The sequence below is a fragment of the Schistocerca gregaria genome, chromosome 3, assembly GCF_023897955.1.
Source record: "Schistocerca gregaria isolate iqSchGreg1 chromosome 3, iqSchGreg1.2, whole genome shotgun sequence".
Classification (NCBI taxonomy): Eukaryota; Metazoa; Arthropoda; class Insecta; order Orthoptera; family Acrididae; genus Schistocerca; species Schistocerca gregaria.
This window is the reverse complement of record NC_064922.1, coordinates 766,362,861-766,378,105: the sequence shown is the minus strand read 5'-3', so window position 1 is coordinate 766,378,105 and position 15,245 is coordinate 766,362,861. Positions and strand designations below refer to the sequence as shown.

The 15,245-nt window shown below is 42.6% G+C and overlaps 1 protein-coding gene across 1 annotated transcript in view; it reads right to left on the bottom strand.

The window, feature by feature from the left end:
- Positions 1-15,245, bottom strand: part of LOC126354016 (ATP-dependent translocase ABCB1-like) — a 196,009-nt gene that overhangs the window by 115,153 nt on the left and 65,611 nt on the right. The window contains exon 7 of the mRNA XM_050003339.1: positions 3,344-3,640. Coding sequence (XP_049859296.1) covers positions 3,344-3,640 — 297 coding nt within the window. The remainder of the gene's footprint in view (positions 1-3,343; positions 3,641-15,245) is intronic.

Genomic DNA, 15,245 nt, shown 5'->3' with positions numbered 1-15,245 from the left:
AAGGAAAGGATGAAGAAGGGAAGCGGCCGTGCTCTTTCGAAAGAACCATCCCAGCTCTTGGCATAAGTATTTCAGGGAAACCTAAATGAGCGGGCGCAGGTTTGAACCTCGTTATCCCAAATGCGAATACAGTGTGCTAACCGCGGTAGTGACTGTAATAGCTCTGACTACACGATCGTCCGTTACCGAATCCCGTGTCCTCAAGTGTTACCTCTCATTCGACGGCATCGTGGTGACATTTTTCAACAGGGTGAGGCCCGAAACTTTCTGGCAGATTAAACTGGAGTGCCAGACGGGGAAGGGAACACAAGAACTTTGCCTTTCGTGGACAAATGCTGCACATCGTTGGTACGGAATCTTTCCCATGCGTGAATAGAACGATGAGAGATTAAATGGACGGATTGCACCCATTCGTTGACCCTACATATGACCAGAATTTACTAGGTTTTTCTGGTAGACCTTTCGCCAGAATCTGATGGTAAAAATTATTGTAGGCTTCACGCCAAGATCCTTATTACGGGTGCATGTATTGATAATCTGTGAATGGTCCCAGTAAACGAGTTTGGGTCCTTGCCTCCTTATATAATCTTTGTATCGCAAATTTCCAGCCCGCTGCTCATAATGTCTTCAGCCCACATCCCAACTGCTCCGCATCCCCCTATTCTGAACGATACGTTTTCGTTTCATCCTTTATATAACTGTATAGTCAGTGTCAGTTAGGCCATCAAAGAATATTCTCCAATCAGTCTTGATGACCTATCTGCCTTTGTCCTAACATCATCATGGTTAGTAATCCTGTCCTGACTGATGATACTCTCGAAAAGATCAGTTCTGTTTGTAACAAATGTGTCTGAAATATTTCATTCGCTTGTGGAGTATTGGACTAGTACGTCCTTCGATAGTTGTCAGACAATATTTTTAGTGTTACAGGAAGAAATTGTTTGCTGATAAGAGATGAGAATCGTGTCGTGAATCGACACCACGCCAGGCTTTCAAGCGAGGTTATCATTCTGTAGAGAACGTCCGCGGGCGGGTTCTAAGAAGTCTTTGGTGAGCTCACTCTCTCGCAGACAGTCCGCTGAGGAGGCAACTGTTACCTAGCTGGAAAAATCGTGGGGCGTGGGAGCACCTAGCGGTCCGGGGTTGGCGGCTGTGTTGCGACGACGGGCCTGTGGGCCGTGTTCTGCTATAGCTGGCGGTATCGCGGGAAGTGGGGCCTTTTCCACCGGAGCCTAAAGACTGGTGCTGCAAACCGCTGTCTGTGCGAGGTTACGGAACCACAACCTGCATGTTTACTGCTATTTTGTCCAAAGCTGACATGATGAGACCGTGCCTGTGTACAGTTAATGTGTTTTGATTCTTACGAAGAAGAAGACAGCAACCAGCCACTATTAATGATGCTATTTATTTAAGTAAATAGCGCCGTAACCAGTTTCGAACCGGCAAGTTCATCATCAGACGGCTCTTCACAAGATTCACAAAATGTACTTAACATAATCGTTAGCTTCCGATTTTTAGTGGGAGAATAAAAATCAAAAACTTACGATTATGTAAAGTATATCTTGTGAATCTTCTGAACAGCCGTCTGATGATGAACTTGTCAGTTCGAAACCGGTTACGGCGCTGTTTATTTAAATAAATAGCATCATTAATAGTGGCTGGTTGCTGTTTTCTTCTTTGTAAGAATCAACCTACATTAACTGTACGTTTACGTTTCTCCATTAGTACCCACTGAGAAGTTTTAACAGTACAGCAACGCTTTCTAATTGCATTTTGGACACGTTGTACCAGTTGAGTGTCTTGCAAGGTGCGCTAACTTACGCAATGCTCGTTAACTGGCTCGACCTCTGAGGGAATGAAGTACCCACTAATTATCATCTCGCTAATTAAATCACTTGATCTGTTTTGCGAGGTTCAGCCTCCGGTGGTAAAGTTTCCTTCTAATTACATGCTTGCTGTTTACTGCTTGAATGATGAGAGAAGTGGATAAGGACATAAGACCTCAGATTCAATAAATTTTGTCGTTGGGAACAGTGTAAAAGATTTTGGTATGACTTTCCGGATCGTCCTTATGGAGTTGGCCCAGTCTGGGATCACTAAGCTATTAATGAGATTATATAAGATGAGTACTGTGGGTTTTGCAACCAGAAACGTCTTGCAAATGCAACGAAATTGTCTGTAGCTGTCTGTTAGATAATCTGACAGCAAGAGTTTTTACTTGTCGTTTCTTATATTGTGAAACAGAGTGATACTGAAGGAAGGGTGCAGCTAATCCCTAAATCTAATCCCAAAGTGTGAGACTAAGATATTTGTTGCCTCGCTTTATTGCAAGTGTTAATTTTATAGCTTTTGTAATGACAACCTTGTGCTTGTTTTAGAAAAAGTTAATTTGGGCTGCTTGGCCGCGTTCTTGTGAAGTGTCTCTGGCCATACATCCCAGTGCGAACCGCTTGCAGTACCAGATCGATCAGAATATTTTGTAAAACTTTCACCTTTAAATTTCTTTTTACAGTTTATGTACATGGCTCTTCTTAAAACATTTACTACATTAATTTAAATGTCGGTGGATTTTCCCAGTTAAGGTTCATTTGGGTGTTACTGTGAGTTTGGGTATATTATTTCATGCACTCCTGAAAGCTTTTAAGACTGGTTGATTTTATTTAAAGCTATACCGTTACGATTCTGTAATTTTACCCTCAAATGTTAATTTTGGTAAGTTTCATGATACCTGAGTCTTTGACTTCCACTGGTATCAGTTTAGAAGTTGCTAAGAATACCCTCTGGTTTTGCTGGACATCCTTTTGAGTTTGCTAATTTATGTGCAAAATTGTAATCTTAATAAATTACAATTCAAATGTGCGTTAACGAATGATAATCAATCCCCATTGGTCCAGGCTTTCCTAGTGATTCCTAGTAGAAGTCTACTGAGGCGTTAGCCGGCCGGTGTGGCCGTGCGGTTCTAGGCGCTTCAGTCTGGACTGCGTGACCGCTACGGTCGCAGGTTCGAATCCTGCCTGGAGCATGGATGTATGTGATGTCCTTAGGTTAGTTACGTTTGAGTAGTTCTAAGTTCTAGGGGACTGATGACCACACATGTTAAGTCCCATAGTGCTCAGAGCCATTTGAACGATTTACTGAGGCGTCTCAGTCAGTACGTAACTTCCTCTGAAGAAAGAAAAGGAGGAAAGGGAGCATGTTAAGAAACCCTACAGCTCAAGGCATCGTCAATATGACGAAGCCTGTTATAGCAATACTGACTATTCAACAGTGAAGTAACTGAAGGCAGGATCGCCTGCAGTCACCATGTCAGCAGTGTTCTGTAAGTAAGGAGTGTGTGTCTCACCTTTGATCCTCCTTGTCCTGCCCACCAAAGGCGATGACCGTGCGGATGCCGCTGAGCACCTCTTCCGCGATGCCTCCAGCCTTTCCGTAAGCGTGGAGCTCTTTCCGGACGAGACGCGACGACATCACCTCGGTGGTGACGATGGAGGCGATGATCAGTGGGAAGGAGACGAGGCACACCAGCGCCAGCTCCCAGCCACGGGCCAGCGCCATCAACACCCCGCCGATCACGTTCACCTGGTACATCACGAACATGGCCACCTTCTCCCCGATGCCGTCCTCCAGTTTAGTCAGGTCCCTGTGGACATCGAGGGCTTTGTAATCAGAGTGCTTAGATAACATTAGGTAAATGGACTGATTAGCGAATGCATTATGACCACCCGTTTAATAGCGCGTTGGGCCAACGTTGTAACTTAATGCATCAGCGACGCTACGTGACACAGATATATGGCACAATATGTCTACGCACAGGTTACGCAATTCCCGTAAAATTACAGGCCGGTGGATTGTGGGCTTGGAACGGTCAAATGGTTCAAATGGCCCTAAGCACTATGGGACTTCACATCTGAGGTTCATCGGTCCCCTAGACGTAGAACTACTTTAACTAGCCTGAGGACATCGCACACGTCCATGAACGAGGCAGGATTCGAACCTGCGACCGTAGCAGCAGCGCGGTTCCGGAACGAAGCGTCTAGAACCGCTCGGCCACAGTGGCCGGCTTGGAACGGTCTCTCGATAGTGTGTCCCATTGGGTGCAGATCAGGCGAATCTGGTGGACAATACATCAAACCACTGTATTGGGCACCAAACTGGAAGACGCCATCAGTCACGAAGTGATGCAGACATAGGTTTCTGCAGAAATTTATTCAGGATAAAGCTAGATTTCAAAAGTGTAATTTCTTATGTAACTGAGTAGTTCAACGTTGTCAGGAAATACACAAAGCTTACTCTATCTTATACGTTTGATCGTTATCCAGCCAATATTTTTTGCAGATCGATTACTGTGATACCTTAAAATACACATACTTCATTTGTGTAACCAAATTGTCGTTTTCATATATTTAATGTGAATGGATGTAGGAAACTTTCGAAAACAACCATAACATTTGCCAGTATACTGTTCACAGTCTGGGACTAAACCAAAATGGTGTTGTTTAGGTCCGTTATTGTTTAGCCACAGCAACTGGACTACAGAGCTCATTAGCTCCATCGCTTGATATCGCTCTCAGTTACACCCAACATTTCAAGAATCGTTTAGTTTCAGGTGGTCGTAAGAACTTCTCCACCTCGTTATTTCACCATGGAGAAATTGGTATTTTTTATGCATTTCAATCCACAGATGAAGTATAAGTGAACATATAACAGTACAGAATGGCCACGTCTTGATGGTCCACTAACCACTCTACCGTGTAGAACAGGGTAAATTCTCAGTAGGCTGGACAAATTCAAACCTACTGTAGAAACTAAGATATGCAGCAGGTAAAGAGGCTGCAGGTAGGTTAGAAATGTAAAAAGAAAAACGGACAGGTTAAAATTACATATAATGGGAATTGGTGAAGTTCGGTGGCAGGAGGAAGAAGACCTATAGTCAGGTGACTACAGGGATAAAACGCAAAATCAAATAAGGATAATGCAGGAGTAGGTTTAATAATGAACAGAAAAACAGGAATGCAGGTAAGCTACTACAAACAGCATAGTGAACGCATTATTGTGGCTAAGATAGATACGAAGCCCACACCTACTACAGTAGTACTAGTTTATATGCCAACTAGCTCTGCACATCATGAAGAAACTGAAGAAAGGTATGATGAAATAAAAGAAATTATTCAGATAGTGGAGCTGAAAATTTAATAGTCATGGGTGACTGGAATTCGAGTGTAGTAAAAAGGAGAGAAGGAAACGTAGTAGGTGGATATGGATTGGGGCTAAGAAATGAAAGAGGAAGCCGCCTGGTAGAATTTTGCACAGAACACAACTTAGTCATAGCTAACACTTGGTTTAAGAATCATGAAACAAGGTTGTATACATGGAAGAACCCTGGAGATACTAAAAGGTATCAGATAGATTATATAATGGTAAGACAGAGATTTAGGAACCAGGTTTTAAATTGTAAGACATTTCCAGGGGCAGATGTGGACTCTGACCACAATCTATTGGTTATGACCTGTAGATTAAAACTGAAGAAACTGCAAAAAGGTGGGAATTTAAGTAGATGGGACCTGGATAAACTGACTACACCAGAGGTTGTGCAGAGTTTCAGGGAGAGCATAAGGGAACAATTGACAGGAATGGGGAAAATAAATACAGTAGAAGAAGAACGGGTAGCTTTGAGGGATGAAGTAGTGAAGGCAGCAGAGGATCAAGCAGGTAAAAAGATGAGGGCTAGTAGAAATTCTTGGGTAACAGAAGAAATATTGAATTTAATTGACGAAAGGAGAAAATATAAAAATGCAGTAAATGAAGCAGGCAAAAAGGAATATAAACGTCTCAAAAATGAGATCAACAGGAAGTGCAAAATGGCTAAGCAGGGATGGCTAGAGGACAAATGTAAGGATGTAGATGCTTATCTCACTAGGAGTAAGATAGATACTGCCTACAGGAAAATTAAAGAGAATTTGGAGATAAGAGAACCACTTGTATGAACATCAAGAGCTCAGATGGAAACCCAGTTCTAAGCAAAGAAGGGAAAGCAGAAAGGTGGAAGGAGTATATAGAAAGTCTATACAAGGGCGATGTATTTGAGGACAATATTACGGAAATGGAAGAGGATGTAGATGAAGATGAAATGGGAGATACGATACTGCGTGAAGAGTTTGACAGAGCTTTGAAAGACCTGAGTCGAAACAAGGCCCCCGGAGTAAACAACATTCCATTGGAACTACTGACGGCCTTGTCATGACGAAACTCTACCATTTGATGAGCAAGATGTATAAAACAGGCGAAATACCCTCAGACTTCAAGTGGAATATAATAATTCCAATCCCAAAGAAAGAAGGTGTTGAGAGATGTGAAAATTACGGAACAATCAGTTTAATAAGCCATAGCTGCAAAATACTAAAACGAATTCTTTACAGACGAATGGAAAAACTAATAGAAGCCGACCTCGGGGAAGATCAGTTTGGATTCCGTAGAAATACTGGAACACGTGAGGCAATACTGACCTTACGACTTATCTTAGAAGAAAGTTAAGGAAAGGCAAACCTACGTTTCTAGCATTTGTAGACTTAGAGAAAGCTTTTGACAATGTTGACTGGAATACTCTCTTTCAGATTCTGAAGGTTGTTGTTGTTGTTGTTGTCTTCAGTCCTGAGACTGGTTTGATGCAGCTCTCCATGCTACTCTATCCTGTGCAAGCTGCTTCATCTCCCAGTACCTACTACAACCTACATCCTTCTGAATCTGCTTAGTGTACTCATCTCTCGGTCTCCCTCTACGATTTTTACCCTCCACGCTGCCCTCCAACACTAAATTTGTGATCCCTTGATGCCTCAAAACATGTCCTACCAACCGATCCCTTCTTCTAGTCAAGTTGTGCCACAAACTTCTCTTCTCCCCAATCCTATTCAATACCTCCTCATCAGTTACGTGATCTATCCACCTTATCTTCAGTATTCTTCTGTAGCACCACATTTCGAAAGCTTCTATTCTCTTCTTGTCCAAACTAGTTATCGTCCATGTTTCACTTCCATACATGGCTACACTCCAAACAAATACTTTCAGAAACGACTTCCTGATACATAAATCTATATTCGATGTTAACAAATTTCTCTTCTTCAGAAACGCTTTCCTTGCCATTGCCATTCTACATTTTATATCCTCTCTACTTCGACCATCATCAGTTATTTTACTTCCTAAATAGCAAAACTCCTTTACTACTTGAAGTGTCTCATTTCCTAATCTAATTCCCTCAGCATCACCCGATTTAATTTGACTACATTCCATTATCCTCGTTTTGCTTTTGTTGATGTTCATCTTATATCCTCCTTTCAAGACACTGTCCATTCCGTTCAACTGCTCTTCCAAGTCCTTTGCCGTCTCTGACAGAATTACAATGTCATCGGCGAACCTCAAAGTTTTTACTTCGTCTCCTTGAATTTTAATACCTACTCCAAATTTTTCTTTTGCTTCCTTTACTGCTTGCTCAATATACAGATTGAATAACATCGGGGAGAGGCTACAACCCTGTCTCACTCCTTTCCCAACCACTGCTTCCCTATCATGCCCCTCGACTTTCATGACTGCCATCTGGTTTCTGTACAAATTGTAAATAGCCTTTCGCTCCCTGTATTTTACCCCTGCCACCTTTAGAATTTGAAAAAGAATATTCCAGTCAACATTGTCAAAAGCTTTCTCTAAGTCTACAAATGCTAGAAACGAAGGTTTGCCATTTCTTAATCTTTCTTCTCAGATAAGTCGTAAGGTCAGTATTGCCTCACGTGTTCCAACATTTCGACGGAATCCAAACTGATCCTCCCCGAGGTCCGCATCTACCAGTTTTTCCATTCGTCTGTAAAGAATTCGCGTTAGTATTTTGCAGCTGTGACTTATTAATCTGATAGTTCGGTAATTTTCACATCTGTCAGCACTTGCTTTCTTTGGGATTGGAATTATTATATTCTTCTTGAAGTCTGAGGGTATTTCGCCTGTCTCATACATCTTGCTCACCAGCTGGTAGAGTTTTGTCATGACTGGCTCTCCCAAGGCTGTCAGTAGTTCTAATGGAATGTTGTCTACTCCGGGGGCCTTGTTTCGACTCAGGTCTTTCAGTGCTCGGTCAAACTCTTCACGCAGTATCGTATCTCCCATTTCGTCTTCATCTACATCCTCTTCCATTTCCATAATATTGTCCTCAAGTACATCACCCTTGTATAAGCCTTCTATATACTCCTTCCACCTTTCTGCCTTCCCTTCTTTGCTTAGAACTGGGTTGCCATCTGAGCTTTTGATATTCATACACGTGGTTCTCTTCTCTCCAAAGGTCTCTTTAATTTTCCTGTAGGCAGTATCTATCTTACCCCTAGTGAGATAAGCTGCTACATCCTTACATTTGTCCTCTAGCCATCCCTGTTTAGCCATTTTGCACTTCCTGTCGATCTCATTTTAGAGACGTCTGTATTCCTTTTTGCCTGCTTCATTTACTGCATTTTTATATTTTCTCCTTTCATCAATTAAATTCAATATTTCTTCTGTTACCCAAGGATTTCTAGCAGCCCTCGTCTTTGTACCTACTTTATCCTCTGCTGCCTTCACTACTACATCCCTCAGAGCTACCCATTCTTCTTCTACTGTATTTCTTTCCCCTATTCCTGTCAATTGTCCCCTTATGCTCTCCCTGAAACTCTGTAGAACCTCTGGTTCTTTCAGTTTATCCAGGTCCCATCTCCTTAATTTCCCACATTTTTGCAGTTTCTTCAGTTTTAATCTACAGGTCATAACCAATAGATTGTGGTCAGAGTCCACATCTGCCCCTGGAAATGTCTTACAACTTAAAACCTGGTTCCTAAATCTCTGTCTTACCATTATATAATCTATTTGATACCTTTTAGTATCTCCAGGGTTCTTCCACGTATACAACCTTGTTTCATGATTCTTAAACCAAGTGTTAGCTATGATTTAGTTGTGCTCTGTGCAAAATTCTACAAGGCGGCTTCCTCTTTCATTTCTTAGCCCCAATCCATATTCACCTACTATGTTTCCTTCGCTCCCTTTTCCTACACTCGAATTCCAGTCACCCATTACTATTAAATTTTCGTCTCCCTTCACTATCTGAACAATTTCTTTTATTTCATCGTACATTTCTTCAATTTCTTCATCATCTGCAGAGCTAGTTGGCATATAAACTTGTACTACTGTAGTAGGTGTGGGCTTCGTATCTATCTTGGGCACAATAATGCGTTCACTATGCTGTTTGTAGTAGCTTACCCGCATTCCTATTTTCCTTTTCATTATTAAACCTACTCCTGCTTTACCCCTATTTGATTTTGTGTTTATAACCCTGTAGTCACCTGACCAGAAGTCTTGTTCCTCCTGCCACCGAACTTCACTAATTCCCACTATATCTAACTTTAACCTATCCATTTCCCTTTTTAAATTTTCTAACCTACCTGCCCGATTAAGGGATCTGACATTCCACGCTCCGATCCGTAGAACGCCAGTTTTCTTCCTCCTGATAACGACATCCTCCTGAGTAGTCTCCGCCCGGAGATCCGAATGGGGGACTATTTTACCTCTGGAATATTTTACCCAAGAGGATGCCATCATCATTTAATCATGCAGTAAAGCTGCATGTCCTCGGGAAAAGTTACGGCTCGAGTTTCCCCTTGCTTTCAGCCGTTCGCAGTACCAGCACAGCAAGGCCGTTTTGGTTAATGTTGCAAGGCCAGATCAGTCAATCATCCAGACTGTTGCCCCTGCAACTACTGAAAAGGCTGCTGCCCCTCTTCAGGAACCACACGTTTGTCTGGCCTCTCAACAGATACCCCTCCGTTGTGGTTGCACCTACGGTACGGCCATCTGTATCGCTGAGGCACGCAAGCCTCCCCACCAACGGCAAGGTCCATGGTTCATGGGGGGGGGATTCTGAAGGTGGCAGTGGTAAAATACAGGGAGCGAAAGGCTATTTACAATTTGTACAGAAACCAGATGGCAGTTATAAGAGTCGAGGGGCATGAAAGGGAAGCAGTGTTTGGAAAGGGAGTGAGACAAGGTTGTAGCCTCTCCCCGACGTTATTCAATCTGTATATTGAGCAAGCAGTAAAGGAAACAAAAGAAAAATTTGGAGTAGGTATTAAAATCCAGGGGGAAGAAATAAAAACTTTGAGGTTCGCCGATGACATTGTAATTCTGTCAGAGACAGCAAGGGAGTTGGAAGAGCAGTTGAATGGAACGGACAGTGTCTTGAAAGGAGGATATAAGATGAACATCAACAAAAGCAAAACGGGGATAATGGAATGTAGTCGAATTAAGTCGGGTGATGCTGAGGGAATTAGATTAGGAAATGAGACACTTAAAGTAGTTAAGGAGTTTTGTTATTTGGGGAGCAAAATAACTGATGATGGTCGAAGTAGAGAGGATATAAAATGTAGACTGGCAATGGCAAGGAAAGCGTTTCTGAAGAGAAATTTGTTAACATCGAGTATAGATATAAGTGTCAGGAAGTCTTTTCTGAAAGTATTTGTATGGAGTGTAGCCATGTATGGAAGTGAAACATGGACGATAAATAGTTTAGACAAGAAGAGAATAGAAGCTTTCGAAATGTGGTGCTACAGAAGAATGCTGAAGATTAGATGGGTAGATCACATAACTAATGAGGAAGTATTGAATAGGATTGGGGAAAAGAGAAGTTTGTGGCACAATTTGACCAGAAGGAGGGATCGGTTGGTAGGACATGTTTTGAGGCATCAAGGGATCACCAATTTAGTATTGGAGGGCAGCGTGGAGGGTAAAAATCGTGGAGGGAGACCAAGAGAGGAATACACTAAGCAGATTCAGAAGGATGGAGGTTGCAGTAGGTACTGGGAGATGAAGAAGCTTGCACAGGACAGAGTAGCATGGAGAGCTGCATCAAACCAGACTCGGGACTGAAGACCATAACAACAAAGAGGTTCCACGAACTGGGGACGTGTTGAAACTGAGCACACAACTCCGCATGCCGGTTTCATAAAAAATAGAGTGTAATTTTGTAGTTCAGAGACTGACAATAGGGTAAATCAGTATAAGAATGTTTATGGATGAGATGGACACATGGTAAAGTCGGGTGCTCTATAAAACTTCCATTTCTTTCCTTTATTGCCACGGTGATGAGCTTACTGGGTTGTGAAAGTTTCTGGTGCGCATGCAAATAAACAGTGCGTTGGATTTGAAACGGCAAGAAGGGAGCGCGACGACCAAACGGGAGCGACCAGGTACAAGGACTGGCCATCTGGGTGGTGAATTCGCCCCACACGGCTCCGATGCTGCGGCTTTTTACATGAAAGTAGGTTTGTTGGAGTGGCTTTTTAATGCTCTTTACGAAAATGTAACCTGTTTTTTTCTAGCACCCAGAGTTTTTACGTAATTGCTGAAGTTTTTTTTTAATTTCCCGCGTAATACTTACATTGTAATAGATCATAAGGCCATTCAGCATGATGGACTGTGAAAAGATCGAAACTGCTCGAGTTATTTAGAGGTATTCAAACACGTCAGAGTCATTTGAGTATAAGTTTGAAGTGAAATTTGCGTGTGTCGACGTTACTAGATTATTTCAAATCATCCTAATAATGGCCGCGTAGTTAGAGGCGCCATGTTACGAACTGTGCGACCCCTCCCGCCGGAGATTCGAGTCCTCGCTGAGGCATAGGTGTGTGTGTGTTGTTGTTGTTGTTGTTGTTGTTGTTGCTGTTGTTTTTAGTAGTGTGTAAGTCTAGGAACCTATGACCTCAGCAGTTTGGTCCCTTAAGAATTCACACACACACACACACACACACACACACACACACACACACACACACACACAGGCTAATAACGGCGATTTCATCGTGAAGATCGTTTGAATGGCCCTGATATGTTTCGTAACGTCTACTGCTCTCTGACTCTCAAAGCAAGAGAGAGTTCATAACCATATTTTTCAAAAAAGTGTAACTACTTCACTTCGGTATAAAGTTAGGACACCAAGACAAAACTTTTGCTCCACATACTGTTCGTCATCTATGCATTGCAGGTTTGTTGAAATGCGTACAAGGCAAGCAGAAAGATTTAACAAACGGAATCATAAAGAAATCATGTAGGTGACTGTAATTTGCGTATAGTGAAAGTTGGCGGGCATAACAAGAACAGCATGAATGGAATTGTTTATCCAAACTTAAAATTAACCATATCACCTGTAGCACATGGTCCTAACATTCCCGTGCCTGAGCTAGCCCCTGCTTTAGAAACTTTAGCACCATCATCGTCATCAAATTTCAGATTCTGATTATGACTCCACATCCACAATAGGACGACCTGTGCAGTTTACAAAAGAAGAACTTAATGACCTGGTAACATATCTGGGTCTCTCAAAAGAAGAAGGACAAGTTTTTTGATCTCGATTAAAGGAAAACATTTGCTTACCCCTGCCACAACATTCTACTGGTCTCGATGGAAAGAATCCGAATTTCGTAAGTATTTCATTACAGAATGCTCCCTTGTATACTGCAAGAACATTGAATGTGTGTTATCAAGTTACGGTGTTACGTACAACAAGAATGAATGAAGGCCGCTTACAGATTGTAACAAAAGAAGCCTCAAGGTCGTACTTCTACACGTTGGAAGTAAGTGTGGCTCAAAGCCAGTAGCGTACTCTGTGCACTTAAGAGAATATGGAGATGCTGTGGAAGGCATCAAACTACTCGAAACACCAGAGGGTTGCTGGGACAACAGTCAGGCTTTGTGCAGTTTCCATGTTTCCTGTGCTCGTGTATCGCATTGGAGCATAATGCTCCAATACATTCTGGGGAGAAAAATTTGAGAAGAGAATCTCTGGTGAAACAGGTCGTCAAAGCATTCCCAGAAATCGTGATTTTTTAAGCTCCAAGTTTTCTTTTCTGTCTCAGGCTAAACGTAAAGATGGAATATTATTGGGACCGAACATCACAAGTTTGAAGAAAGGTGAAGTATTTGATAATGTACTAACACAAGAAGAGCGACTGGCGTGGATAGGATTTAAGAATATGGTTAATAAGTTCTTACGGAATAGAAAACACAAAGATTTCAAAGCCATGGTGGAAAATATGTTGCCCGCATCTCGTGGTCGTGCGGTAGCTTTCTCGCTTCCCACGCCCGGGTTCTCGGGTTCGATTCCCGGCAGGGTCAGGGATTTTCTCTGTGTCCTGATGGCTCGGTGTTGTGTGATGTCTTTAGGTTAGTTAGGTTTAAGTAGTTCTAAGTTCTAGGGGACTGATGACCTCAGATGTTAGTCCCATAGTGCTCAAAGCCATTTGAACCACTTTTTTTTTTTTTTTTTTTTGAGAAAGTGCAGTGTCGCTGTTGTTGTTGTTGTGGTCTTCAGTCCTGAGACTGGTTTGATGCAGCTCTCCGTGCTACTCTACCCTGTGCAAGCTTCTTCATCTCCCAGTACTTACTGCAGCCTACATCCTTCTGAATCTGCTTAGTGTATTCATCTCTTGGTCTCCCTCTACGATTTTTACCCTCCACGCTGCCCTCCAATACTAAATTGGTGATCCCTTGATGCCTCAGAACATGTCCTACCAACCGATCCCTTCTTCTAGTCAACTTGTGCCACTAGCTCCTCTTCTCCCCAATTCTATTCAATACCTCCTCATTAGTTATGTGATCTACCGATCTAATCGTCAGCATTCTTCTGTATCACCACATTTCGAAAACTTCTATTCTCTTCTTGTCTAAACTATTTACTGTCCATGTTTCACTTCCATACATGGTGTCGCTGTAAGATTTGGAATACGTTGAACTTAAATTGCGATTAGTTCTATGAACAAATGAGTGTTGTTTGATTTTGTTTACTGTATACATTTTAAACAGTTTACAGGTTACTAGTGTAGCTATAAGTGTCTTTATTAATGTCTTAAAATGTCTTAATATTGTACAAATGTGAAAATACTTTATATCATTATTACAGTTTTGCCATACGTGATAGCCGAAATCTGAGTCGAAATTCTTCAACATAAGCCAGTAATTAATAAAAATCAGCCTTCAGGATTAAAAGACTTGAATAAAATTTAATTTCACAGCCCTGCATTCATATAACGGCGGCTGGAGCGTCCATCCCGTGGAGCAGGACGCTACTGTCCGCCTATAGGACTTCACAGCCAGCGAACGGTGAGGTGCCGGGTGCAGGATGCGGGGGCACCTTATCGCGTTTTGCTGACCTCCTTTGAAGATAACCATCTACCGGTGGTAGAAAGTGTGGGATGCAAGAACGGAAGTCTAGACTCATAGCGGCTCTTCCTTTACTTCTCCAGCTCTAACGTGTGAGACTAACGACATAGGTGGGAAAACGTGCGGTTGGCATAGTGGCGTGAGACGTCAAGAGTATAGCTCTGAAATCGGTGGTTTTTGGTAGCTGGGGATATGTTCTTTTTGTGATTGGTGACTGAAGGAGACGTGCTATATCGGGGGATTGGGGGGGGGGGGGGGGACTAGAGTTGGAGGGTATCCTAGCAATTCGGCAGCTGCGCTTCTTGATTTTGCAATTGACAACTACCATTCTTTTGGAGGGAAGGAATCGGGAGTGTGTAAGTGAGCACCATGAGAGAATGCACTAAGCGTTAGGTAGCAGGGTTGGTTCAAAAATGGTTCAAATGGCTCTGAGCACTATGGGACTCAACTGCTGTGGTCATTAGTCCCCTAGAACTTAGAACTACTAAAACCTAACTAACCTAAGGACATCACACACATCCATGCCCGAGGCAGGATTCGAACCTGCGACCGTAGCAGTCGCACGAGCAGGGTTGTCTGTATCGTCCTGTGCTTAGGTCGCGGTGATGTCCGGATCGAATCCGTGGATGGTAGCTAAAGTGTACGGATCTATGTAGCATTGCATCACGGCTGGGCTTACAACATCCTCGGCCTGCGACATCTTCACGTTGTAACAGGATACTGATGTTTGCAGCACGCTCAGCCTGTGACATGAGTCGTCCAGTGGGGGACTACCTGCATCATTGCGACTGGTTGCTGTACCATTTACTAGTTGAAAAAAAATCAAATTAGCAGCAGTTTAGGTGTAATGTCTGGGCAGGATTTGTATGTAAGTGGCTAATAGGTGGGCCATATGTTCTACCAGCTTTTAAAAGTTTCGTCTACATGAACTCCACTTCCAAAAATGTTACAGACGTGCTTTATGATGCTTCCCTCCAAGTAAAAGGAACAACGTGGTTTACTCATATTGAGGGTCCTGAATATTTTACACT